The 26,168-nt window shown below is 46.3% G+C and overlaps 1 protein-coding gene across 1 annotated transcript in view; it reads left to right on the top strand.

Annotated features, from left to right (window-relative positions):
• Positions 1–23,244, top strand: part of LOC126524415 (juvenile hormone acid O-methyltransferase-like) — a 74,135-nt gene extending 50,891 nt beyond the window's left edge. The window contains exons 4-5 of the mRNA XM_050172734.3: positions 6,514–6,673; positions 22,907–23,244. Coding sequence (XP_050028691.1) covers positions 6,514–6,673; positions 22,907–23,115 — 369 coding nt within the window. The 3' untranslated portion in view covers positions 23,116–23,244. The remainder of the gene's footprint in view (positions 1–6,513; positions 6,674–22,906) is intronic.
• The last annotated feature ends 2,924 nt before the right edge of the window (positions 23,245–26,168 follow it).

Below are 26,168 nucleotides of genomic sequence, written 5' to 3'. Positions count from 1 at the left end.
AAATATAATCGGCAGGCCGAAATGAACATGAAGTAAAAATATAAGTGCGCTAAAAATATACATATACAAAATTTCAACAGACATAAAAAGCATGAGAATACATAAAAAAGAAGCATTTATGAACAAAACGACTAAAGGCAACAGCAAGCATGTGAGCAGCAAAACATAGGAGAAAATAGTGATAATAAATAAAACATTTGGAACGATAATTGCGTCACTGCTTCAAAGGGAACTCTTTAAGGGATTTTTTGAAGGCATACAATGATGTGAGTGTTTTTATGTTTGATGGTAAGCGATTCCATAAAGATATGCCAGCGAAAGATGATGTTAGTTTAGCATAGTTGGTACGGACACAAGGCAGTAAAAAATTTCTGTTAAAGGCAAACGTAGTTCTATTGCAGTTACGTAAATCACTTAGGTCAACGATTTCGTGAAGCAATTGGTTGTTAAGTAACTTGAAAAATAAGATTGTTAAATTATATTGAAACAAGTTCACGGACGGTAAAATGAGGTTTTGACGGAGCAAAATGGATGCATTTGACTGGCGAGGACTGCTAGTAATGATACGAATGGCTTGATTTTGTAAATGCTGAACTGATGACAGGTGGCAATTGGAGGTATTGCCCCAGGCAGCGATTCCATAGTTAATATGACTATGAATAAAAGCGAAGTAAAGTGATAAAAGAGCCTTGTGAGAAAAGAAGGCGCGTGCTTTTATTAGAGCGCGAATGCCAAATGCCGTTTTTTTTCTTAATATTGTTAACGTGGGAGTCAAATTTGAGGTTAGCGTCCAGGAGAACACCGAGGAATAGAACCAAGTCACCGGGTGGAATTTGATGAGCACCAAGTGTTAACGCTAGTGGAGAAGTTAGGACCCTGTGACCACTATTGAATATCATATATTTAGTTTTCTCGGGATTAATAATTAGGTAATTACTGAGACACCATTCTATAACGTCAGTTAGCGCAGCATTTAACTTTGATGTTAATGAGAATAACGACGTGTCGGATTATGATAAGGTGGTGTCATCGGCGTATAAAACACAGTGAGATGAATGTAAAAGGTCGGGTAAGTCATTAATGTAAATAATAAATAGTAATGGACCGAGAATGGACCCCTCGGGTACACCTAAGTTAATTATTTTAGTTTGAGAAAGGGCACCCGCTACAGAAGCCACGTACTGCCTATCCAACAAATAGCTTTTTAATAGAGTTAAGGCGGGACCAGTAATACCGTATGCTTCAAGTTTAGTGAACAAAATGCTGTGATTAATCGTGTCAAAAGCTTTGGTGAAATCCAAAAAGACAGAGCCAACGAATTTACCACAATCTATAGATTTCTTAATAAAATCGGTTAAAGAGAGCAATGCTAAGCAAGTAGAACTTCCGGAACGAAAGCCGAACTGACAGGGATTAATTATACTAAATGTTTCAAGGTAGTTATTGAAACGTTTAACTAATAAATGTTCAATAATCTTACTTAAAGACGAAAGAATAGATATTGGTCTGTAGTTAGAAATTTGGTCTTTGGCACCCTTCTGAAATACGGGAATAAGCTTTGCCTTCTTTAGACATAGAGGAAAAGTGCCGGATTCGAAAATGCGATTAGTTACGATACATATTGGTTCAGCAATAATATTAGCAACTAACATTAAATGGTGTGCACAAATGTTATCTAAACCTGGGCTTGTGTTTTTCAGGCTAAAGGTTGTTAAATACACCTCTGGAACAGTAGCAGGGGAAAGAAAAAATGAGTGAGGTAACCTCGACAAGGTTGGCTGAGTGACTGGGTTGTTATTTATTTGTGACAGAGCAAAATAGTCGCTAAAGGCATTGGCGACATGAGTGGGCTCGTGGTATGTTGTACCATTCAGGTTAATTTTAGAACAGTGTTCAGGCGTAGAAGATTTATTCATGATTCGTTAAGAAGCTTCCATTGCTTTTTTGGATTATTGCTGTGTTTATTAAATTCATTATCATGGTAGCGCCTTTTAGCCTGTTTAAGTAGCGTGTTAAGAGCATAACAATATTTTTTATAACGCAGGGCAGATTAGAGTTAAAAGGTTGCCGCTTAGTTTTCCTGTATAGGTTATCTTTTTTCCTTAATCTGGTCAGTAATGCGGACGTCATCCACGAGTTGCAGGCATACTTATATTTATTCTTACACTTAACGGTCCGGGTGCTCATTGAAACGGCATGTAAAAACAACGTAGAGAATTCATCAACTGCTGCTGCCGGATCTTCCAATAGATTGACCTGAGTCTAATTAGTATCGCTAATGGTATCAATAAATGTATCTTTGTTAAATACTGATGTACTGAAAGAGATGTTGGGGATTGGCGCTAGACTGTTAAATGTAACGAAAATGGGAAAATGATCGGTCATATCAGTACGCACTACTCCCGACACAGGGGACGGTGTTATGTAGATAACGCATGATCAAGAAGTGTCTGCGTTCCGTTATGGCTACATCTGGTATGGCAATTAATAAGCGACTCGTAGCCATATCCGAAAAAGCAGTCTGAGTAGGCAGAATATACGCTGGTATTTGTATCGAGAAAGTTGATGGTAATGTCGCCAACGATTAAAACATTCTTGTTTTCGAACGATAATTTGTTAAGTATGACGTCAAGAGCAAGTAGGAAATCAGTGACAGAAGATGATGGGGAACGGTAGATGGAACCAAGAATAAGATTTTTTCGATTATGTGCAAAGAAAGGTTGTTCAGCCTCAATCCAAATAGCCTCACAGGAACTAACATTTATTGAAAGATCGTGCCTACGGGTGTAAGTGGCGTCCGAAGCAATCAAAATAGCAGCACCTCCATGACTATCAGACGAACGATGACAGTACTCAGAACTGTAAGATGGAAAACCGTATAAATTGAAATCGTTGTCAGAAAGCCAGGTCTCAGAAACACAAATAAACGAGAACGAGTGATCAAGATTGTTGATAAAGTTACTAATGTTATCATGATTCCTCCTAAGGCTTCGAGCGTTAAAATGGATCAGTGAACGATTATTACTTGAAAGTTGATACTTGAATCTTTGTGGGGATATCAAAGACATGGCAGATTAAGGTGCGCACGCGCAAGGAAAAGATTAATGAAAGACGGTTAGGTGAAGATGCGCAGATCTGCCTCAGATGAAATGCGGAATACTTTGCTGTCACTGGTCTTACGAGCTTTAATGAGGCAATTATCTGTCCACAGGAACTGCCAGTTGCTATCCTTCTTTAGGGCTAGTGCCTTCGCGAAAAGCCTCTTGTTGTCGGGAGTTAAATGGTCATTTACAAAGACTGGAGCTGGGGGTGGAGTGGAGCCTGAGAAACCAATTTGGTTAGTTTGTAGGCGAGCCTTTCTCGCTTTGCGCAGAAATTCGGTTTTCTTGTCACGGCAGCAGAAGCGGGCAATTATGTTTTTTTCGCCAGACTTCGTAGGCACGCGATGTACGGTGTCTATGGGTCAGAGGGCGAAACAGGACATTCAATCACGTCGCCCATAAGGAACAAATTTAAGGAATAAATTCAAATTTTCAAGCAACAGTGACAGTGACAAGAACTTTATTAGAGTGTCCTGAGAAACTTGATTGGGGGAACCGAAGGTTCCCCGATCAAGTTGGTGGCTCCGCCCACGACGGGACAGGGAGATGGCGACTCTCCGCGACGTCGCGGGCCCTCTGGACGGCCTGTATAGTTGGTTTGGGAAATCCGAGCTCTTCAGCAAGGCGTCCCACTTGGACTGGTTATGAAAGTCGGAGCCCGCATTGTACGGGCACAGCCAGAGCATGTGGTCGAAGGAGCAGCACGCGTGATCGCATTTGGAGCACGATTGCGGAAAGTTCGGGTCTATCCAACTAAGCGTTCTCGGAGTGAGGTACGATCTCGTCTGTAAAAGCCTGAAAGTAACAGCCTGAGCCCTGTTCAGTTTCGGGCTGGGGGAAGGGAATTTTCTCCTGCTGTGTCTGTAATGTGACGTAATTTCGTGAAAGGTTGTAAGTTTATCTTTGAAGGGGGCAATCCTGCCGGAGAGCCGGACCGCTAGCTCGGGCGCGGTTCGTGAATTCACGCGCCAGGCAGTTGGCCCGCTCGTTAGGGTTGCAACCCGCTCGGTTAGTTACATCGTCCATGTGGGCCGGGAACCATGCTATGGTATGACCTGCGGTTTCTTCTCGCGTATTAATACGAAAGCATCTGTTAACGCTGTCGGCTGCGTGTTTACAAACTAGAGCGGACGAGAAAGCCCTGACCGCCGTGCGCGAGTCGGAGAAAATGGACGCCGGGCCTTTTGCGGCTTGAAGAGCCAAGGCTATCGCGGTTTCCTCCGCCTCGTTCGCGTGTTTAGCGTAGATTGATGCGGCGCTGATAAGTGTTCCACGCGCGTCAACGACCGTGATTCCAAACCTGTCTTCGCTGCCATATTTGGCGGCGTCGACGAAGAATGCATCTGCCCCGTAAGGATCGATTCGTCGAAGGATGGCTCTAGCCCGCGCTCTTCTGCGACCTTCGTTATATATTGGGTGGATGTTCCTCGGCACGGGCTCAACCTTTATACCTTCACGGGCTAATTTAGACAGGGGGTGTCGGTTGAGCGGTGCCTGTATAGGGAGCTGACCAGCTTCATCAAGAATCTTGATTCCCGGCTTAGTTGACGAGAGCCTGGAGATCTGTGCAATAAACCGTGCTTCAATTAATTCGTCTGTGGTATTGTGAATTCCGAGTTCAAGTAGCTTTAATGTGCTAGCGGATTGTGGAATACCGAGTATTCTTTTGACGCCGGACCTGATGAGCGTGTCGAGTTTGTTCTTTTCAATTTTGCTTCATTCGAGGTACGGTGCCGTGTAAGTAATGTGACTGATGAAGAAAGCTTGGAAGACCCTGAGTAGGTTGTCCTCCTTGAGTCCCCCCCTTTTGCTTGCGATTCTAGTTATGAGTCTTAGTATATTTTTCGCCTGCGCGCCCAGCTTGTTTAGAGCTTCTGCATTACAGCCTTTGGCGTTTATTAAAAGTCCTAAAATTTTGATGGAGTTCACCCTCGGAATGGGGTGCCCTTCTCATGTTGTAATTTCGACTGGCAGCGTTTCCAGAGGCTCGAGGTTCCTAACGCCCTGCCTCGACTGTCTCTAGAGGAGGAGTTCGGATTTGGTCAGTGACAGCTTGAGACCCGTGCATGTAAGAAATTCTTCCGTTACATCTATGGCCGCCTGGAGAGATTGCTCTAGATCGGCCAAAGATCCCCCCGGGGACCAGATTGTGATATCGTCTGCATAGATTGCGTGGCCTATTTTTGGGAGTGCGGCCAGCCTTTCAGAGTTTATGCATGGCGATATTAAATAGTAGCGGGGATAGGACCGAGCCCTGAGGGGCTCCGCAGTTTCCCAGTTCGTACGGACCGCCCGAGATCGTGCCCAGTCGAAGGAACGCTTTCCTTTCCGATAGGAACGAGAGAGTGAAATTAAAGAATTTCCGCCCTAGGTTGAGATGGGATATTTCGTTCAAGATGTGTTCGTGAGCCACCTTGTCAAAGGCCTTAGCGAGGTCGAGTGCAATGATACTTCGTACATCCCGCGTCTCGTTATCGAATATAGATCTTTTCAGGAGGAGCATTGCGTCCTGTGTGGAGAGTCCCTTTCTAAAACCTATTAGATTATGCCTAAATAGTTCGTGGTTTTCTACGTGTTCGACGATTCGATTGTGTACTGCATGTTCTGCCACTTTGCAAATGCACGATGTTAGAGAGATGGGGCGCAGGTTATTTATGTGCGGAGGTTTCCCCGGTTTGGGGATGAGCACCACCTTGGCGGTGCGCCATTCCGACGGGACCTGCCCCGAGCTCCACACCTCGTTTATCTCTGCCGTTAGGATTACGATGGCCTTGTCATCCAGGTTCCGGAGGAGCTTGTTGGTGACCCCGTCTGGCGCCGGGGCCGATCTTCCATTTAGGTTGAAGAGTACGTCTCTGATTTCTGAAATCGTAAAAGGTTCGTCTAATTCTGGCCTGTCCAGCCCCGGGTAAGCCACTCTCGCGCTTATGCCTTGCGAATCTCCTTCCTTGACGGGTAGGTAAGTTGGCGCCAGGTCGTTGACAATTACATCGTTTATGAGGCCCGAGGTGACCTGCTTATGTATGAGCCTATCGACGGCGAGATTTAGCGCATTCCGGGACTGTTTATAGCAACAATTTCGATTATTTCAGTTAAGAGAGTTACATCCTTTGTGCCAATGTGCCTAGTACCCATTCCGCATACTTGGCCGACAATGGACACACAACATATCCCGTGGACCTTAAAACCTTGCTCGATCTCGATAACATAAAGTACGTGTTAGGAAGCCTACAGAGGCCACAACTAGAAGGCGCAGTAAAAGGATGTTCATTCAATAACGAAAAGACAATGCATGCTGATGAAAATAAAATGTTATGCCTAATTAATCAAATTTAAATAAAACAGCCAATACCAGCTGCGCGAACGTGTTAATGTTCTTACCGCATGATGTGCTTTCTTTTTGGACCCACAGATTCTCCTGCGCGTCCTTCCGGAAACTAGAAGTCTGGAAGACATCGATTCACTGCGCTTATATCTGGTCAATCTCGTGCGAGCCACGAACTTGGCTCCGCTCGCTTGTGAAGTCTTCCGTGTGACTGGGGAACTAGGATTGAGCAAAGAGAACGCACTAGGTAAGTAACCTGATTATACCATGCTGAAGCACCCATGGAACACATTGTAATGCGTTAGCTTTACGAGTATCAAAGTGGAAGAAAAGTATTTCTGAGAAGTATGGGAACCTGGTCACGTGGTATAAGGGGATGGGATAGCTTAAAAGGGTGTTTATATATATATATATATATATATATATATATATATATATATATATATATATATATATATATATATATATATATATATATATATATATATATATATATATATATATATATGTGTGTGTGTGTGTGTGTGTGTATATTTGTGTATATATTCGCGGAGCTCAATAAACTCATTGAGGAGCATTGCTCCGAACTTAATAAACAGCAATGGAGAGACGCCTGCTCCGCAGCCGATGGAAAAATGCACAACAGAGGCAAATGGACCCTCTTTAAACATCTCTTAGACGATGGGCAATCCAAATGTAATCAGAGACTAGTCATAGACCGATTAATTAATAAGGAAAAAATGGAAGGCATCTCAGAGGCCTCCATATTTCGGAAACTAGCGCACAAATACCTTCCAATTGGCCAAAGCCCAGGTTCTCCCCTCCCTCAGTATGAGGGCGCGCCTGCCCCAGAGCTGGACGTCCCCTTCTCGGAAGCTGAGATCAGGGAAGTGCTGCACAATTTAAACGGAAGGTCTGCCCCAGGCCCCGACGGAGTTGCAAACCGGCTCTTAAGAAATTTGGACGACAAAGCAATTCAAGCTTTAGTGAAGGAGATAAATGAGGTATGGGAGGAGGGCGTTGTACCAGAGAGTTGGAAGAAGGCCACAGTGGTCTTAATCCCCAAGCCAGGTAAATCACCCAGCTTGGAGAACCTCCGACCTATCTCCCTTACTTCTTGCATTAGCAAAGTAGCGGAACATGCAGTGCATAACAGGATATCGAGACATATTCAGCGCAACGAACTATTCCCGTACAATATGGTTGGTTTCAGGCCCGTGCTTTCAACGCAGGATGTCATGCTCCTGCTCAAAACACAGATAATCGACTCTCAAAGCAAAGATGTAAAAGGGGTCCTCGCGCTGGGTCTATCCAAGGCATTCGATACAATTGCACATGACTATATCCTTCACGAGATATCGGCCTTGAACTTAGGAGTTAAATTCTTCTCCTTCGTTGCATCCTTCCTCGAGAGCAGGACGGCGGCGATAAAGTTGAGGCAATCAGTCTCAGAATATTTCACACTCGGAAACAGGGGTACTCCCCAAGGGGCAGTTATCTCACCCCTTCTGTTTAATATAGCAATGCGCATGTTGTCGGAAAGCCTTGCAGCAATTCCTTACGTAGGTCATGCATTATATGCTAACGATATTACAATCTGGTGTCCTGGAGGATCGGAGGCTACGGTCGAACAAGCTCTACAGGAGGCTCTGGATGTTACAGAGTCTTTCTTGAAAGGTACGGGACTGGCACTCTCGCCTGGAAAGTCGGAACTCCTGCTGTACAGACAGGCTAGACGAGGTGCTAGGGGACTCACCCCACTCGATCAGGTGCCCATTAGCGTTCGTACCAGAGATGGGCACACCATCCCGAGAGTCGACTCTATCAAAATACTAGGGCTTTCAATAAACTCAAAGGGATGTAACGCTAAGACTATAGCCCAACTCACCACGAAAACTGAAAACATTATTAGATTAATTATGAGAGTGTCCAACAAGAAAGGTGGCATAGGCGAGGATATACTCCTTAGGGCTCACCATGCTTTCCTCATCAGCCATGTCATATACATAGTCGCGGCCCTCAATTGGACGAAAACAGAACTGGATAAATTAGACACGCTTATGCGCAAAAGTATCAAAAGGGTGATCGGCGTGCCAATCACGGCTAGCACAGGGAAACTCATGACATTGGGAGTACACAACACAACTTCGGAATTAATAGAAGCACAAAGATCAGCACAAATTATTAGATTATCAAACTCCAAAGCAGGCAGAAGACTTCTGGATGCGGCAGGCCTCCGTCCTAGCTTCAATCAGGGAAATATCACGCAACTTGATATTCAGACAAGGAACTCCTTTATTGTAGACCCTTTTCCAAGAAATGTCCACCCCCAACACAATAAAGGTCGAAGGTTAGCGAGGGCTAGAACTTTCCTAAAGAACATATCCGGAACGGAGACCTTTGTTGACGCGGCGCGACACGCCAGTGCCAGCAGGTTCTCCGTAGCCGTAGTCGATGACAAGGGAGAACTCCTCTCGGCAGCCTCGCTGAAAACCTCCTCGGTCGATGTTGCAGAACAGGCTGCTATAGCTCTCGGATTACTGGACTCAAAGCGCACTACGGTGTACACGGACTCCCGAGCAGCTGTTAGAGCGTTCGCATCGGGATTGATAGCCAAAGAAGCAGCCAGGATTCTAAACGGCAAACACCCCTCTGACATTGTTCACCACATAGTCTGGTTCCCAGCTCACATGGGACCAGACGTATTACCGGGTCACCTGAACCCCAATGAGATAGCCCACGACCGTGCGCGAGGTTTTGTATGCCGCGACGGGATGGTGTCTCGGGAGAGCTCGTCCACAGTGATCCACTGGTTACTTTTCATGAAATCACCTCTCATTACAGAGGGAATAGGCAGAGTTTTCCTTTCCCCCATCATAAACTCAACAGGCCACAAGCTAGCACGCTTCGCATGCTCCAGACAGGGTCCTACCCCTCTAGGGGCTTTTTTAACATCCTCCACCCGGACATCGATCCACTCTGCCCAGATTGTGGCACTGAATTTAGCTCATTAAATCACATGCTCTGGCAGTGCCCTGTGTTACAGGATTTTAATACAGAAGAAGACTGGACGAAGGCCATCACAGACCCGAGGCAGGACGTCCAGCTCCTGGCTGTCCAGAGGGCCCGTGAATGAGCGGAGAGGCATGGCCTCTCTGTTCCGACATGGGGCTAGCCAACGGCTAGGTAGGGACCTGCAGGCCCCCGCTTAGCTCCTCAGGACCCCAATAAAGTCGTTTGCTGCTGCTGCTGCTGTGTGTGTGCAACATCAGTAGCAAGAAACGTGGCGGGGCTAACACGCCGTACTTTTACTTTGAAACACGCGCACTTTTTCGTCTTCCGCTACTCCAGCCATCGCGTTCTTCAATCGTCACGCGTTTCGCCCTCCCCTCAAGAAAGCCTCAGTTCAGAAGGAGCAAAATAACGCCGCAATTTGCTGATATGTACAATGTCGCTGTCTCTGCCTAAAGACATCACTGAGTGGTTGATCTCATAGTTCACTGGTGATACCTTGCGTAGAAGCGTCTTCCTTCGAATATGGGAGGTGGTGGGTTCAAACACCTTGGGGTGTATCTTGTGAACCCACTACCGGTGAAACCGTGATTACGTGCAGCTGTACTTGGCGTATCTGCATGGAGCGCGTAATTAGCCGCACGGCGAACTAGCCCTGGGGGTAGTTGCGTAGAATCTTGTATGGACCTTCCATGACGGAACTCAACTTGGCGCTGTTGGGATGCCATGGTGTCTCGTAAAGTACTGAGTCACTGACTAGAAGGTCAAGTGGGAGGAACTTCCTGTCAAAGATTACTTTGTTCGTATTGCGGTAGGCGGGCGAGTTCTTAACAGCAGTTTTTCTTGCTTCCTCAACAGTTTCTCTCGTGGCTTCAATATGGCTGGATAAGATAAAATTCCGTACATCAGGTACGAAGGTGCGTAAGCAGCAACTTCGTGAGGTGTTCTATTGTATTCGTCAATGACATCCGATAGCAGCTTAGTCCAAGACGTCTGTGGTTCATCGTTGATCTTGCATATAAATCTGGCCACTATGGTTTGATTGGTTCGCTCGTTCATACCATTGAATTGTGGATCATGAGACGACGTGTCGAGTTGTTGTATTCGGTTATGCTTTAAGAACTGCTTAGATTTTCCTATTGTGAACACTGTTCCACGATCTGAAAGGAACTGCCGTGGTTTTCCGGCATCAAAAATGCTTTTTAAGCATGAAATGTAGGCGTCGCTCTTTTCATTTTTGTGAGTGAACACCCGTACATAGCGAGTGGCACGGTCAATGACGAAGTGGATGATTTTTTTTTTTTTTGATGAGCCTTATCCAGAAAGTCCTCAAATGGTGTCCATTGCAAGGACATCAAAAGATTCTTCAGCTGAACGCAGTGACTCAAGTGATCTTTGATCCTCACTTCTTTGGTCTTCTTGCATTTGTGGCAGGTGTCACACTGTGGAATGTAGTTGACATCGGTTGTTATAGCTGACCAATATTATTCTGAAGACAGGAGTGACATTGTCTTCTTCACGCCGACATGCCCAAAATGTGGATGAGCGTTCTTAAAAATAGTTGGCCGCAGCTCATAAGGCACGTATATCTTCCTTGGCCTTCCTTTTTGTCGATGACTAGGCCGTTTTCTAGCGGGTACGTTCCTCTGTGGCGCTCATTGTTACATTTCTGAAGATCGGTGGGTGAGAGAAGCTGCACTACAGAAGCTCTGAAAAGTGATTGAACATTGCTTACGCTTTTCTGATGTTTAATGTTCACCTCATACATCGACAACTTTAACGATCACCGAAAAAGCCAACCTTGACAATTCTTGACATTCGTCAGCCACTGTAGCGCAGAATTATCCGTTACAACAGTGACAGGCTCCCCATAAAGATAATAATGCCACTTATCAATCGCGTCTACGATGGCAACGCATTCTGTCTATGTGATGGCGTAGTTAACTTCGTGCTTGAGTAGCTTACGGGAGTAATAGTGAAGGGGATGTTTATTGTCTATGTTATCTGTCTGCTTCGGCACCGTAACAATCCCTTCACTGACGCATCACATTATACAGTACATGGTTTTGAAACGTGGTATATGCGAGGCACTGGTTTATGAGTTATGCGGTTCTTGAGTTCCAAAGAGGCTCTTCCGCGTACGTCTGTCCATGTCCATTTAGTGTCTTTGTGAAGCAGTTTTGTGTGAGGAAGAGCGATATAGCTGAAATGAGGGATGTATTGATGTTAAGTGTCTACGGTGCCGAGAAAACGATGAAGTTCTTCCTATCGTATGGGTGTTGGAAAGTTGAGTACCGCAACAACGTTGCTTTGCTTAGATGTCACAGTTCCTTGTGAAATTTGGTGGCCGTAATACTCGATGCTGGACTTGGCAAATTAGCACTTTTTGCGTTTCAGTTTTACATTATCGGACTTAAGGGCTTTCTGAGATTTCTCAGATCGTCGTCAAAGGTCTCTGAATATACGACAGCATCGCCAAAGTAGTTTATGACATTACTGAGCCGATGTTTCGCTATTATTGACTTCAAGTCTCTTTCAAATGTAGCAGGAGCGCTCCTTAATCCGAACGGCATCCCCAGCCATTCATAATGGCCATTAGTCGTGACAAATGCAGTTTTCTGAATGTTGTCAGGATGCATTCGGACATGCCAGTATGTGGAAGTCGCATCCAATATAGTAAAAAGCTTTGAAATTACCAAGTGGTCAAGGACATCGTCAACCCGGCGAATTGGTTGATAATCGGGCATCCTTACAGATTTCAGCTTGCGGTAGTCAATACATAAACGAGTGTGTCCCTCGCCTTTCTTTTCCGCTAGCATGACAGGTGCACCGCAGGGGGACAATGATGGCCTCACAACGCCTTCCTTAACAAGGATGTCAACTTGTTTTTCTATTTATGCCTTGTCTACTTGCGAACATCTGCATGGCGCATGATGAATTCGAACAGCATTGGTAGGTGCGATCCTATGTTGCTCAGTAGAGATGCATCCAATATCCATATGGGATTTCGAGAAGATATCTCCATTCCAGCATAGCGCCTTGCCGTTATGCCAAGCTCTCCTTTGTCAGGTTCTTGATCAGATAGGTTTTAGTGCTTTCCTAATGGTTCTGATCGTGTGCATTCAAAATTTCACGTGCTTGTGTAACTGTCTTGCGTTCCAAGTTTACAGAAAGACTGAAGTATGACACTCTGTCCAGGCCAAAAATCAACTGCATTTTCATGCCTTGGAGCACGTGCACATCTACTTTCTTCGTTATATTTCTAATGTGCAAGTGAATGATTAAGTGACCCCAAGTTCGAATGCTTGATGTAACTTGTTGAACTGTCATGCTAGAGTCTCTCATCAACTGAAGTTGGAGCTTTCTGTGTACAGTCTCACTGATACAAGTAATCGTTGCTCCTGTATTGAGAGTTACATTGAGTGGTTCTCCGTTGATGAGACCTTTAAAGCATATTAGCGAAACTGCGGGTCGCTCTTCTCGTTTCCCGACACAGTCTCCACGACAGACACGTTGCGCGGCGCGGACATTCGTTGTGCCAATGAAACTGTCGGGAGAAACAAGCAGCTGAGCAGTATCTGCACTCGTTTCGTGGAACACGCGGGCTAGATGTCAAAGTTGAGTGCTGCGGTTTGTTGAAGAAAAGTGGATCTCTTGGCATTGTACTGATAGTTCGAGTAAAGGAATGTCCTCTCACCCGCTTCATGGATGTCGCGACCTTTGATAGTGAGGTTCAAGACTCTGATGGTAAGGTGCAAGACAGTCCGGCTAGCGCTAGTTCCATGTCAGGAGGAACAATGTCAGTTAACTCAGAGATGATGTGGCCTTGTTTAAGGTCGGCCAAGGCACCGAGTCGTCTTCTCTCGTCGTAGTACTCCTTGACGGCCTGTCCCTTCAGTCGGTAGTGAATGAAACGTCGGATGGCATGCTCCATTGGTCGTCGCAAAGCGGTCCTGCCTGCCACGCTTGATGTCTTCCCATGATTCGTTGTTGCCGAATATCTCTGTCAGGTACTACTTGAACGCTTCCCCTTCGACGTATTCGCTGAAGCGACTGACCTGATCGCGCTGTGTTCATGATGCTTCAGCCACCTTTAGCTCGAAAAGATGGAGCCACTTGTCGGCGGGGACGTCTGCTGGCATTCCTTTGTACTTCGTAATGTTGAGCGAAGGTTTCGGGGTAGCCATGGCAGCTTAACGAGGTTGATTCCGTCAATTGTTGCAACATCAGAAGCAAGACACGTGGCGTGGCTGAAATGCCATACCTTTATTCTAAAGCACGCGCACTTCTTTGTCGTCCGTTTGTCCAGCTATCGCGTTCTTCAATCGCCATATATATATATATATATATATATATATATATATATATATATATATATATATATATATATATATATATAGTGTGGTACGCCGGCATGACGAACGCTGGCGCAGACCGCGGCTGGGCCCTCTTGGACGCGGCTCACCAGGAGTGGGGCCTGCTGGCCTGGATTTTGTGACCGCATCGCGCCGTTCCCAAGCCAAGCTGGCTATTGCTTTGGGTGTGGACAACCAGGATACCACCTCCTGGGGCCGTAGCTTCTGAGGGTTGTGAACGAACTGATATTCCTTTCGTTTGCCGCGTGGAACGCACTCGTTCCCCAAATTCTATTCCTGTACCGTCCGTCGCGGTACATGTTCTTGGCTCGGATATCGCCGCCATTGTTGACACCGGTGGCAATGTATGGCTAATCGGAGACGATATTTTTCAGTTGTGCCAGACAAACAGAATACGGCTGGCGCGCCTGCGAGTTTCGAACGGTGCTGTTCTCACAGCGCGTGCTACTGTCCTGTCTTAAGCTCTCCTTCGTGGGTAAAGCGTGTCGACAGTGATTTACCGATTGCCCGGGTTGGCATTTGGGTGATGACTTTATTGTGCGGGAGAACCTAGCGCTCTATTTGTCAAACGGTGGCTTCCGAATCACTTGAGCCCGTGATGTCGTTTTACTTCCATAGCCACCCTTCCTGTGCAAAACACCCGCGACTGCACGGCCTTCATGGCAGGGTGTTCGCAGCCTTCGCCAATCGTCGATACATTACAAAAATGTGCTTTCGAGGACGCACAGAAGCGACAGCTTGCAGGCACGTTCGAACAACTTGCAGCCATGTTAGCGGAGAAACCAGGCTGCACTCTTGCACTGCGTTATCGCATTGACACGCTAGTCACGAGACCTTGGGTGACAACACAAGGCATCTGAGAGTGCATAGGTGGGCACCTCTGGACGTCGCGCTCTAGGAGATTATCGACACCGGTGTGGTGAGACCGACTCTAACCTGCTGGACTGCTCCCATTGTTATAGCGCCAGAAGATGACGGTACCACACGCTTGTGCGTTGACTCTGACCGCTTAAACGATGCCACAGTTCAGGACGCTACCCTCTGCCGTCAATCGAGTCAATTCTGTCGAGTCTGAGTAATGCGTGTATGTTCACTACGCTTGACTGTTCTCGTGGCTTTTTGCAGAGAGAGATGGAGCACACGGACATTCCTATGACTGCGTTTACCTGTTACAAAGGGCTCTTCGAATTTGTCCGCATGCCATTCTTTCTGAAGAACTTCGGTAGCTCTTTCAACGCTTAATGGACGTCGTTCTCGACGATGTGTGGTAGCGATTCCCAATGACATACATGGACGATGTTGTCATCTTTTAGGACAATCTTGAATATCTTACCTTTGTTGTCGAGAAAACGCAAATAACGGGACTAACATTTGAGCTAAAGAAGCTACAGTAAGCCAGCTCCAAAGTCGATTTGCTTGCGTTCGTTGCCGACAACGGACGTCTTCGGCCAAACGAAGCGAAGCTTCCTGCAATCGTGGAGTACCCTAGCCCGCGTGGCGCTAGACGCTTGCAGCGTTTTCTGGACATGGTAGCGTTCTACGACGCATTTGTATCGTGCTGTGCAGAACCTACGGTTCCGTTTAATGAACTGGTGCGCAAGAGCGTCAAATGTAACTGGAGCGAAGATCAGCAATAAACCATCCAATCGTTTACCAGGGCAATTGCTGCAACAGCAGCCCTAAAGCTTCCGGACCTGAGCAAGCCATTTGGGTTGCAAATAGACGCTAGCGTCTATGATCTTGGAGTGGTCTTATTGCAGGAATTCGAAAGTGCACTTCAGCTGGCTGTCTTCGCAAGTCATACACTGACGGCTGCAGAAAATAGTCACACGGTCACTGGGTCTGAAAGACAGCACCTCATTGACAATTCAAACAGATCCCATTGTCCCCACTTGGCTGCAGCACTTGCGAAACCCGGCAGATGCCTTGCCCGCGTGATATTTACGTTACAGCGGCATTATTTCACCATTGAACACTGCACTGGCACCCTGAATCAAGTGGATGACGGCCTCTCTCGCACGCCTTTGCCGGAGTCCTCTTCCACACACTTAGCCTGGTTGCTGCCATTGACGCCGACTCACGGTGGGACCCTTCATCAGCAGGCAGCGCCTTCTCGCTGCTAAGCGCGAGGAAGGCCTTTGCCGGTGGTTGGCTGCACGCCAACATCACCCTAGTCTACCTCACACAAGCAACAATGGTGAGTCCGACTCCTATGCCCTTCACTGGGTACGGTGTTTCCTTCGATACTTTCCCAAGCCGGCGATGATGACAGTTCAGAATCAGAATCAAAATCAGTTTTATTCATGACAAAAATGGAGATAATTACAGCATATGTATATACAGAAGGAGGTCCCTTAGTTAGAAACTGAAATGGGACCTCTCTGTTACTCTCTGTTTCGGGTAGTAATGCCACAGAATCTCAGAACCAACTTTCTCCGGTGCTTACATGACTCCGCCTTGACTTGTCACAGCTCCGCCAGCAAGTGTTACGATAAATTGTGGCAGACTGCTACCTGGACAGGCAGGCTGCAGGATTCTCTCCTCTTTGTTAGACGTTGTTCTACATGTCGGCGGGTAAAACCCCGTTGTGGTCCACTGCCCAGTTTTATGTAGCCCTATGTGACAGCCCCTGGCAGTTTGCGGCTTGTGATATAATGGAACCTTTTCTCCGCAGTCCTCGGGATAACCGCTACCTCTTTGTGATTAGCGACCACTTCACAAAGTGGGTTGAGTTGTACCCCTTGCGTGCACTGTCCTCGGGAAATATCGGGAATTTCCTCGGGAAAGTGTTTTCGAAATTCGGCTTCCCAGCGCAGTTGATAACCTACAACGCTATTTACTTTACGAATCGTACATTTGCTAAGAGGTGCTCCGCCCTGGTATCAAACACTAGAAAACGTCGTCATGCTACCCACAGGCGAACATTACTCAGCGCTTCAATCGCAATATGAGCGCTTTGCTTACTGCCCATACCACATATCACATGGACTGGGACAACAATCTTTCAGAATTGGCGTTCGCTGCGCGAACCTCAGTGAACGTCTCTACGGTTTCACTCCTGCCTTTCTTAATTTTGGTAGGGAAATTTCTTTCCCATTGCTAAACACGCTTATCGCATCACGTACGCGCATAAGCGCACATCACGCACGCGCATTGCCTTCCGGCTTCTCCGCTCGCGCCATTTTCTCGGCATGGCAGCTGCCGCCATCGCAACAGGCTGCGTGGTCGCGTGTCACGACAGCGGTTCCGGGTTCTTCGATTTTTTTATTTCGCCAGCCGAGAGGAGAAGGGGGACAGTTATGATCTTTGCTAAGGCATCCGCCTCGTTGTCAGATTAAACGCCGCACGCAACGAGCTTGTCACATCAGGGAGGAGCTTTGCGCCCATCCTATCTTGCATGCGTAATCATGCGAACGACATATACAATTTGGGGTCGGATATCTCGGAGCAAAGACACGCTAGAAGAATTCTTCCAACTCGTACTGTGCAGAAACACGACTGCCTCTAAGTTTTCAATACAAACATACCCACTCACTGCAGTCAAGGAAAAGTTAATTATTCAATTTTAGTTCATTGGGCTGCTGACATCAATATTTATGATCTCACTTTGTGTCCCCCTGGCCACAAACTTATTTGCACGGGTGGTCTTCGCGTACCTCTCAGTGCCTAATTTTAACAAAACCGTAAAGCTTAACTTTGAACACCCTGTATATTGTCGCGTTGTAGGGACGATAAGGAGAACACTCGCAAAAGTGTGAATGACGAAACTTTTTATTGGGAGAACTTGTGCCGACAAAAGCAAGTTACACTCAAGGCACAACGATAGCGGCGAACACAGTCGGCGATCATCGAACTCTGATGTGCGGGGCAAGCGCGTCAGCTTTGATACATGAGTCATCGAAGGGGCCAGAATATTCGGTGGTGCCCGCGTGTCTTCCAGAAAGTACTGCACAATGGGCGTCGCGCATGCAATCAGATTATACAAGGTTCCGTGACAACAGACAACGGATAGAATCATCGATAACATTCGAGAAGCTTCCAATACATGCAGGCGCGTCCTGCGCTGAGCGATTACGTTTACCTTTGTCAGCCGGTGAAAAAACGGTCACCCGAGAAAGATAACCATGTACATGTGGCAATACAATAATCAAGACAATGAGCAAAACGTGAACAAGGTGAATGCAGGGGCCAACGTTTCGACAAGTGGACTTGTCTTCTTCAAGGCGCCTTGAAGAAGACAAGTGCACTTGTCGAAACGTTGGCTCCTGCATTCACCTTGTTCACGTTTTGCTCATCGTCTTGAATTTCCATCTCCCGCATTCCCCGTCTTTTCTCTGAATACAATAATCAGCCACACACCGCCCACGGCGCGTGCGCCGACCGCGCACTGCGGGTTCGCGCACTGCGAGCCGCCATGCGTGGAGCAGGGCGCGGAGTTTGCACCTGCAGCGGACGCCGGTTTCAGCTAGGGAAAGGGGAGCCCACGCATGCAGCGAGTAAAAACCCTGGGCAAAGCTCTTCGCACAGAAAACGGGACATTTATTGGGCTGGGTTTCGATGCAACACAAGTTTAACAACAAAACCGAATCGGAATCGCTATGCAAAATCAAGGCAGAATGGTTGCCAGTGGTTCGTGGCAGGTTCGTGGCAAAAAATAAAAGCCAAATAAACAGACCGGGAAGCGACCAACGTGTAGAGAAAAGGCAGAGCCGAGGTGTTCAAGAAAGTAAATCTGCCACTTCTAAATGAGCGGAAGTGGCATTCGGGACGTCTGCACAAAAAAAAATAAAAAAAAAATCCAGGCAGTATCTCTTCAGGCATTCATCTGACTGATGCGTAAGCATTTCGTAGTACTGACGTGGTGTATCGTAGTACGTAGTATGACGAGAACGACCGCGAAAGAACCGTGAAACGGAGAAGTACGGTTGCAACACCGAACTGTTGAGACCTGCACGAGTCCACGTAGAAGAGGCGAGTAAAACCAACTTCACTGGTGTTATCGATAGCCCGTAGCGGATGTGGACGTGGGATGAAAAGACCAGGCAGATATATGTAGCGAATGAAGGAATTATATGCAACATTTATTAGGTACACTGAACCATTACTAACCGTGATCAACCGTGCTCCGTAAGCAACTATAAGGCTGGCGCAGCGGCGCGGCCCGTATCTTCAAATCGATCTGCGAAAGCGGCAGAATGCGGCATGTGCCGAGAGCTCCGTGAGCGCTGCGTTCTCTCAGCAAGCACGTCGCTCGCTGCTGCGGGAGATATGTTGAAAGCGATCGTGTTGCGGGGCGGACGGGGGGACGGTTTTTCCGTTGTGTAAGGATAGAAATACTTACGCATCTGAAACCATCGAATTTCAGGGTGCCCTTATTATCTATGAATTTGTAAGCTCCGTTGAACACCAGCTGCTGCCCAGAGGACGTGTTCGAATAGGTGCCCTGCCGGTGTGCGAAGTACTGACTCCGCTTCATCACATCTTCGGTGGCTTTCTTGATGACCGACGCTGGCATTCTACGGCAGACTCCGTTATCCGTACCTTGAACTAATCTGACGTCCGTCTCGATCATGTAAACATGATCTTTCACATAAGCTCAAAGAATGAAATCGAGTGGAGAGAGAGGTCAGGTGACCTAGCCGGCCAATTTACAGGCCCGCCCGTTCCGATCTATTTCTCATGAAAAGTCACATCCAGCCACTTTCGTGCTCGGCTGCCGCCGTGTGCTGCATCTTGTTGGTACTACAGAAGTGGGAGACCTGACAGCGGGACCCTGCTGATAAATTTATCCAGCACAAATTTGAGGATTTCGTCCACGTAACGCTGTCCAGTCAGTGGGTGAACGAAGAAGATGGGGCCGATTGTAGCGCCGGCGTAAATTCCGAACCCCACATGGAACGACAACTGGTACTGGTGCCGAGTGCGCTTGAACCCAGTGTGGATTAGAGACAGTCGAATAGTGTGAATTATGCAAATTTACCTGGGCGTTTCTGCGAAAATTGGCCTCATCTGTCCAAATGATGTTGCTGAAAAATTATGGCGACTCATCGGCTTTTGTGAGAAATTCGAGAAACATAGACGATTCTACAGTTTCGTGCCTTCCAAGCATTGGTGCAGATTAAGGTGGTGCGGGCGAAATGCCACCGCTTAAAATACTCCAAACTGTCGACTTGGACATTGGCGCCTGGGCGGCCCCTACCCGCACCCTAGCATGAGGGTTTGAAGTCATAAATGCTAGAACATCGGTGCGCAGGCTAGGACTGAAAGACGGAATCCTCCGCAGCTGTTTCTTGAAGCTGCCGGTTTGTCTCAGGTTTTCATAATTTCTTATGGACCTCGATGCGTTTGGTCTACCGCCATACTTCCATGACTGATATATATTTGCGGCCTTGTCATTTGAAGCTCTCAAGGCAAGGATAATCTTTACCCTCTTCTCATTAAAGAAAGACATGGCGACTGGGATGAAACAAAATGCACCTTTAAACATTTGCACTTACGTTGTCAATTTTGTGGTGATGCGTATTATGGCAAAAAAATATTTAAAAAAAAACGTGCACTTTATCTATACGCTTAGACAACAGCTATCTCAGCTTGGTTCCAACACCAAACGCGGCGTGTTACTTTGGCTGGGGCGCGGGAGATAAGGCACTAGATCGGTCACGATGTTTTTCTTTATTTCCTTTATTTCGTTCCGGCTAACTCAGAGGGAGCTTGTTCGAGGCCACTGCATTATGGTGCGGGTGGGAGCTCAGCAACGTGGTATTTTTCGTATTTCTGTCTTCAGTAAAAAAAAAATTGATGCGCAATTATCACGTGGCTGAAAATACCGCAGTTAAATGTCCCTTGGCAGTGCCTACGAATGCCTCGTTGACACTTTGATAATTAGGGCAGTACGTCTCGAGTTATATAAGTAATTACAATTGCCTAATTAACTCTGAGTAACGGGAAGATGAATGTTTCACTGTATACTAGAAACAATATGCAGTAAGTTTTCTTTGAGTAACGCAATTGCCGTTTTTTTCTAATCTTGATGCTTGATAGTTGGGACACCCTCTATATATTTATGACCTCTGCAGGTTGAAAGTAGTGATGTTTCCATTTCTAATAAATGTTATAAGTTATTAGAAGAGTTTCTTTCATTGCTTTTTTTTTCTTTAGTCGTTAATATTGCTTACTGAAAAGAGAAGCAATACTGAGACACATATCATTCACGTGCACTTTACACGCCGTTGATAAAACTCTGCCAAGAGGGTCGCTAAACTCTGCATGCTTTTTTCAGGGTGAAAAAAGCACGCAAATGAATTTGAAGCGAATTGAACATACAGAAACATATTTATTTTGTAGGAATAAGCTATCCATATCTTGATAAATAATTGTTAATTGGCTACGTCCTTATCTTTCAAAAGTATAATGAGCCTTGTCCTGTGTATATATTTTAATATATTCTGTATGTGCATTGTGTTTACAGTGGAAATCAAAACGATGTTGAAATCAGGAAAATATGGATGAGGCAGCCGCAACTAGTGCTTCTAATACGTCTGTCCTCCTATTATCAGGATATGCAGAAATAAAGCGAAAGTATGAATTAAAAGCCGTGTACGTCCGCGCCAACAATGAAGAAGTAAGCTATTTGCTACAATAAAAATATTAAGTTATAAGGTCGAAGCAAGCCAAAGAAACCTCAGATGATGTGGGTGACAAAACTCTGGTAATGGCATTTTAAGTGTGTGTGTAGGGACAGGGGGGCGGGTAGGCTTCGGCATCGGCGGGGGCGGGGGGGGGGGGGGGCTCTGTTTTCTCTTGAAAACTCTGGAGGGGGCTCAGGCCCATGCATCTCGTCCTACATTTTTGAGAAATATCTTGAAACTGGTGTAATCCTGAAAATTCATTTCAAGCGGATACTTCTTGCAAGCTCGCGGGCTACAATTTGTAAATTGCAATATGTACCCTAACCTAATTAATGAAGAAGCTAAATTTTCACCTTTTGTTCATTGGTTGAACATTCTTTTTTTTTTTCAATTTCTCGTGCTAGTAATGTAGGCCTTATCAAACAATACAGCTCCAGGGCAAGAATTATGCTATCTGCCACAGGTAGTCTTTTTAAATAATTTTGTAAAAACTAAAAAAGAAGTGATCACACCGCATTTGCAAGGCACAAGAGGGAATCGGCTAACGCTACCACGGCAATTTACAGGCTGCGTACCTGACGTCGCAGAAAAGTATATTAGTCTGTTTATTGATGCCGCTGTTGCCTCATAATATTGGCATGGATTTGCTGGTAAGTAAACGCAAGTGTTCTTCCGAACGACGCTCCCGTCCCGATGAAGCAGATGTATTGCAGGTGTAACCAGTCCACCTACAAAACTCCATTCGCCTCGTCAATCATCCTTTCCAACGGCATTAGGCATTTGTGGTCCTCGATGGTAATCACGAAACTTGGCCCGGCCACACATCCCTCCGCGAACTATGGAATGACTTTTTTTTTTGCCCCTGTTACCATAATGCGTTCTCATGTCGGTTCAGCAGATATCCTGAGGAGTTTGAATGTAGGTGACATTACCCGTCAGAAGAAAGTTCAGCGGGGACTGACTTTCCAGGCAGAAGTGAAATTCGTTGCTTTGTTGTATTGCGAGTATCAATGACAGTCACTCGAACCGTATCGTCCTATTTTGCGTCTTTAAAGAAGCGGGTCATGCTCATTGCAATGCAGACCAGTTTAAATGTTTTCGTGGTACTGATGCAACCATAGTTTAGCGAAATTCTCAAGCACAATAAGTGAGGGTGGCAGTTTTTGCGTACCTATTTGTGTGCTCAGCAGGGTTTCTACAGATTTGGCATTTGTGTGAAGCGCGCATATCCGTGCGAAATAAACAGAAGGAGGAGGAAATAAAGAGAGAAGGCAGGGATGTTAACCAGCAATGCGTCTGGTCAGCTACCCTACTCTGGGGTACGGGAAAGAGAGAATGGAAAGATAAGATAGAAAGAGAGCTCAAGTACACCTGGCACGTCTACAACGACTATGGTATAACTGAACACAACTCAGCTAGGAGCCCTTGGTGTGGAGTTAAAAGTAACGCCTTCTTTATTTGCAGATTTCTACACTATTCTGAACCCCGTTTACCAGCTGCTGATTGAAGACGAAAAGGCGGAGCTGCGCAAGTTCACAGAAGATATCCTGCAAGACGTCTCGAAGCGCCGTAGCGGGAGACCGGTCAAGGCGCATAATCTCTTGGTAATCCACGCACAAAAGCCACGTACGCAAACTTCTGCGTCCCAAGCCGCACGAGCAGGCTCCAAGTAGCAAACTCACTTCGACAATTGGATCTCTCAGCTGGGTAATTCAACCTCTCAGCGGGGTATCGCACAAAATAAATCTCCATTGTTGTGCACGCTAAAGGTACTCACAAAAATGAAAAAAGTACGAAATTAGCCCAAGTGTCAAAGAGTTTATGTATTCTAGTGAGCCTTTATGCCGTGCTCTGATTTAATTGTTTTTGCGAAACCACGGACTCATGAACGTAGGAAGTGGACGCACCCGCGTTAAGCCGTGCGTGGCTTTGTCGTGTAGGGGATCTGTGTGGTTCAGCCGACGCGCTGTAGTAGGACTTTTGAGACCCTTGTCCGGAGCCGACACGCTTCACTTCGGCATCGGGTTCCCGTAGGCGGAACCCCCAAGATATACCCGACCGGGAGAAATCGCTAGTGGTCCTTTCTTGTACTCCTCTCCACTCTTCGTCTCTATCTCTCTCAATGTGGTCACTTCAGTCCTCTTTTCCCTTTTTTACTTGCAAACTTCCAAGTCGCGAGGGTTAACTTCGTACACGTGGCATAACCACTCTAGGGTATTCATATTGGGTTAAAATGGGTATATGCTGCTTAACCTAACTGAATACCTCAAGTCGGGTAGTGTCCGCGAGTCGCATCCATGCTCCGCGGCTGGCATGCCTGCCAAATAGTATAGCTCCAACATGGCTTCTAATTTTCCTGCACTTCCGTATCCAGCTTTTCTGGACACAAGGGTTTAGTTCGCGTGAGTGCCACCACGTGGCGTACTTACCTTGAACATTTCAAACTTCCCGCGGTGACGCGTGATGACGTCAACCAAACTACAATAAAAAAAATAAAAGCTATCCCTGCGCATCGAACTTCGCCACAATGCTTGTCCCGCCGGCATTATCAGTGTTATTGATAAAGCGTGTTCGCTCGTCGCCTGGAAATTACTCGTCATCCTAAGAGCGTTTGGTCGCGACGAGCAATGGTTAATCCTGAGCTTTTAATGCGGTTCATTTTTTTTTCTCGTTTTTTTTTCTTTTCCTTTTTTTCTTTTTTTTTCATTCTACGGAGTAAAGAAGCTAGCCTAACCGTCCGAAGCACTTCGGGGCAGCCTTTCTTCAGTGGGCACGCATTGTTAACGCCCGAACATCGCACAGCGTTTACTAGAGACGCCGTCGTGGACGGATTTTGATTTTCCCCTATCGAAATCGTTACGGTGCACACAATTATTTCACTAGCGACTTTGCAATGCGCACTCATGGGCTACAGCCGCAGCTGCAAATCTAGATGTGCGTAAGTATTAAGACGTATACATGAATATGTTGGTTTTTCACCTTGACACAAAAGTCACGACACAAGAGTTGAGCAAACTGTCCCTGTGTCGTCGCAGGGTGTGAAACCGGGCTAGTTGGTATTCCATGCTAAAGTGACTAGCGCAAGTGTGGACACGGGACGCTAAAGAGGCGACAAGGATAAGCGCAATCTTCCAACTGGACGCTTGTCCTTGTAGCGTCTTTAGTGTCCCCTGTCCACTCTTGCGCTGGTCACTTCACTCTGTGTCGTCGTCCGTTAGCATGCTATGGCCGAAGCTGCTCGCAATATTACAGCACATTTACTGGCCACCCAAGCCAGGTACACCCTTCAGTACGACATATACAGTACTTGCAGTTAATTTCCAAAGTAGTCTCCTATGGCGGTTATCCACGTGCGTAAAGCAAGAACGCTATTTAAAATTATTCTGCAGTCATATATGCGGGATTTGTATGTTCTCTACATTCTCTACCATGTTGCCGTTCCGCCTTTATTATATAACCGCAGTGTAGACTAGCAGCTATCGAACGCCATAAAGGCTATCCACATACTCAAAGACCTCGCGCACAACTCCTGACACTTAATTGTATTCAAGAGTTGTGCGACTGCCCAGGACATCTTTAACGAATGTTTCATAACACATTATGAGGTTTTACTTGCCAAAACCACGATTTCATTATGAGGCACGCCGTAGTGTAGGATTAGGGAATAATTTAGACCACCTGGGATTTTTTAACGTGCGCCTACCCCTAAGTACGCGGGTTTTCGCATTTCACACCTATTGAAATACGGCTGCCGTGGTTGGGATTCGATCCCGAGACCTCATGATTAGCAGCCGAACCCAATAAAAGCTAAGCAACTACGGAGGGGAAGGAATGTTGGCAGTAGGAGGAAGGTGACAGCCGGCACGTGAGACAATTTGTTCCCATCATCATTGCGCGAGAATCGGTACCATCTGTCGAAGAATGACACCGTAGAATGCACTGTATTCAATGTGATGCAGTCCGCGTCCAATGTTTCAGACCCGAATCATACTGTAACTACTGACGACCAGGCATCTCGCTAATACGTGCAGTCGCTTGACAGCTGCCGAGCGCTGGTGTCGGCCACAGGACCTACTCGACATTTGTTCAAAACTTGCCGACATTCTCGCCTTATTGCGCACCATTGCTGAACTGCTTCAACAGCCAATTTATTTGTGCCAAAATTTGGCCACCCTGCCAACACTATGGGTTCTTATTTTTAAGTCATCTTTTATATTTAGGCTAATGCTGTCCTGAAATTTCCAGCGATTTCACCTTTCCCAAGATGCCCGCATTTTTGTCGGCCTCTGTACATATTTTGGAGGATTTTTAATAGACGTGGAAACCATTGCGTGGCCCCCTTGACCAAGCTGCTCAAAAAGTCATTTTATATCCCTGAGGTCTTGCGCAAGCTTCTGCCTTCTTGCCGTTCATCAACCTTCTGATTTCCCTGTCAACTGTATCCCATTTGGCGACTCCAATCCCATGGAAGTTGGCAACGATATAATGTCCATGGGATTAAAGCCGTTTAAATCAATTCTACTGTGGATACGACAGCCGCTTTTGCTCACTGTGAATGGAAATATTGTGTTAATGAGCGCCATTCTTAAGCATTTAAATTGACAGTAAAAAAATTATGCGGATCCCATGTATGTGCGAATCGATGTAAGCAAAGCTTTCTGTATTTGTTGTCATTGTCATACGTAATCTCCACAGAGTAATAATAATATTTGGGGTTTTACAGAGT

Source organism: Dermacentor andersoni, chromosome 3 (assembly GCF_023375885.2).
Source record: "Dermacentor andersoni chromosome 3, qqDerAnde1_hic_scaffold, whole genome shotgun sequence".
Taxonomy (NCBI): domain Eukaryota; kingdom Metazoa; phylum Arthropoda; class Arachnida; order Ixodida; family Ixodidae; genus Dermacentor; species Dermacentor andersoni.
The sequence above is the reverse complement of the archived record's forward strand: the minus strand, read 5'-3'. Positions and strand labels throughout refer to the sequence as shown.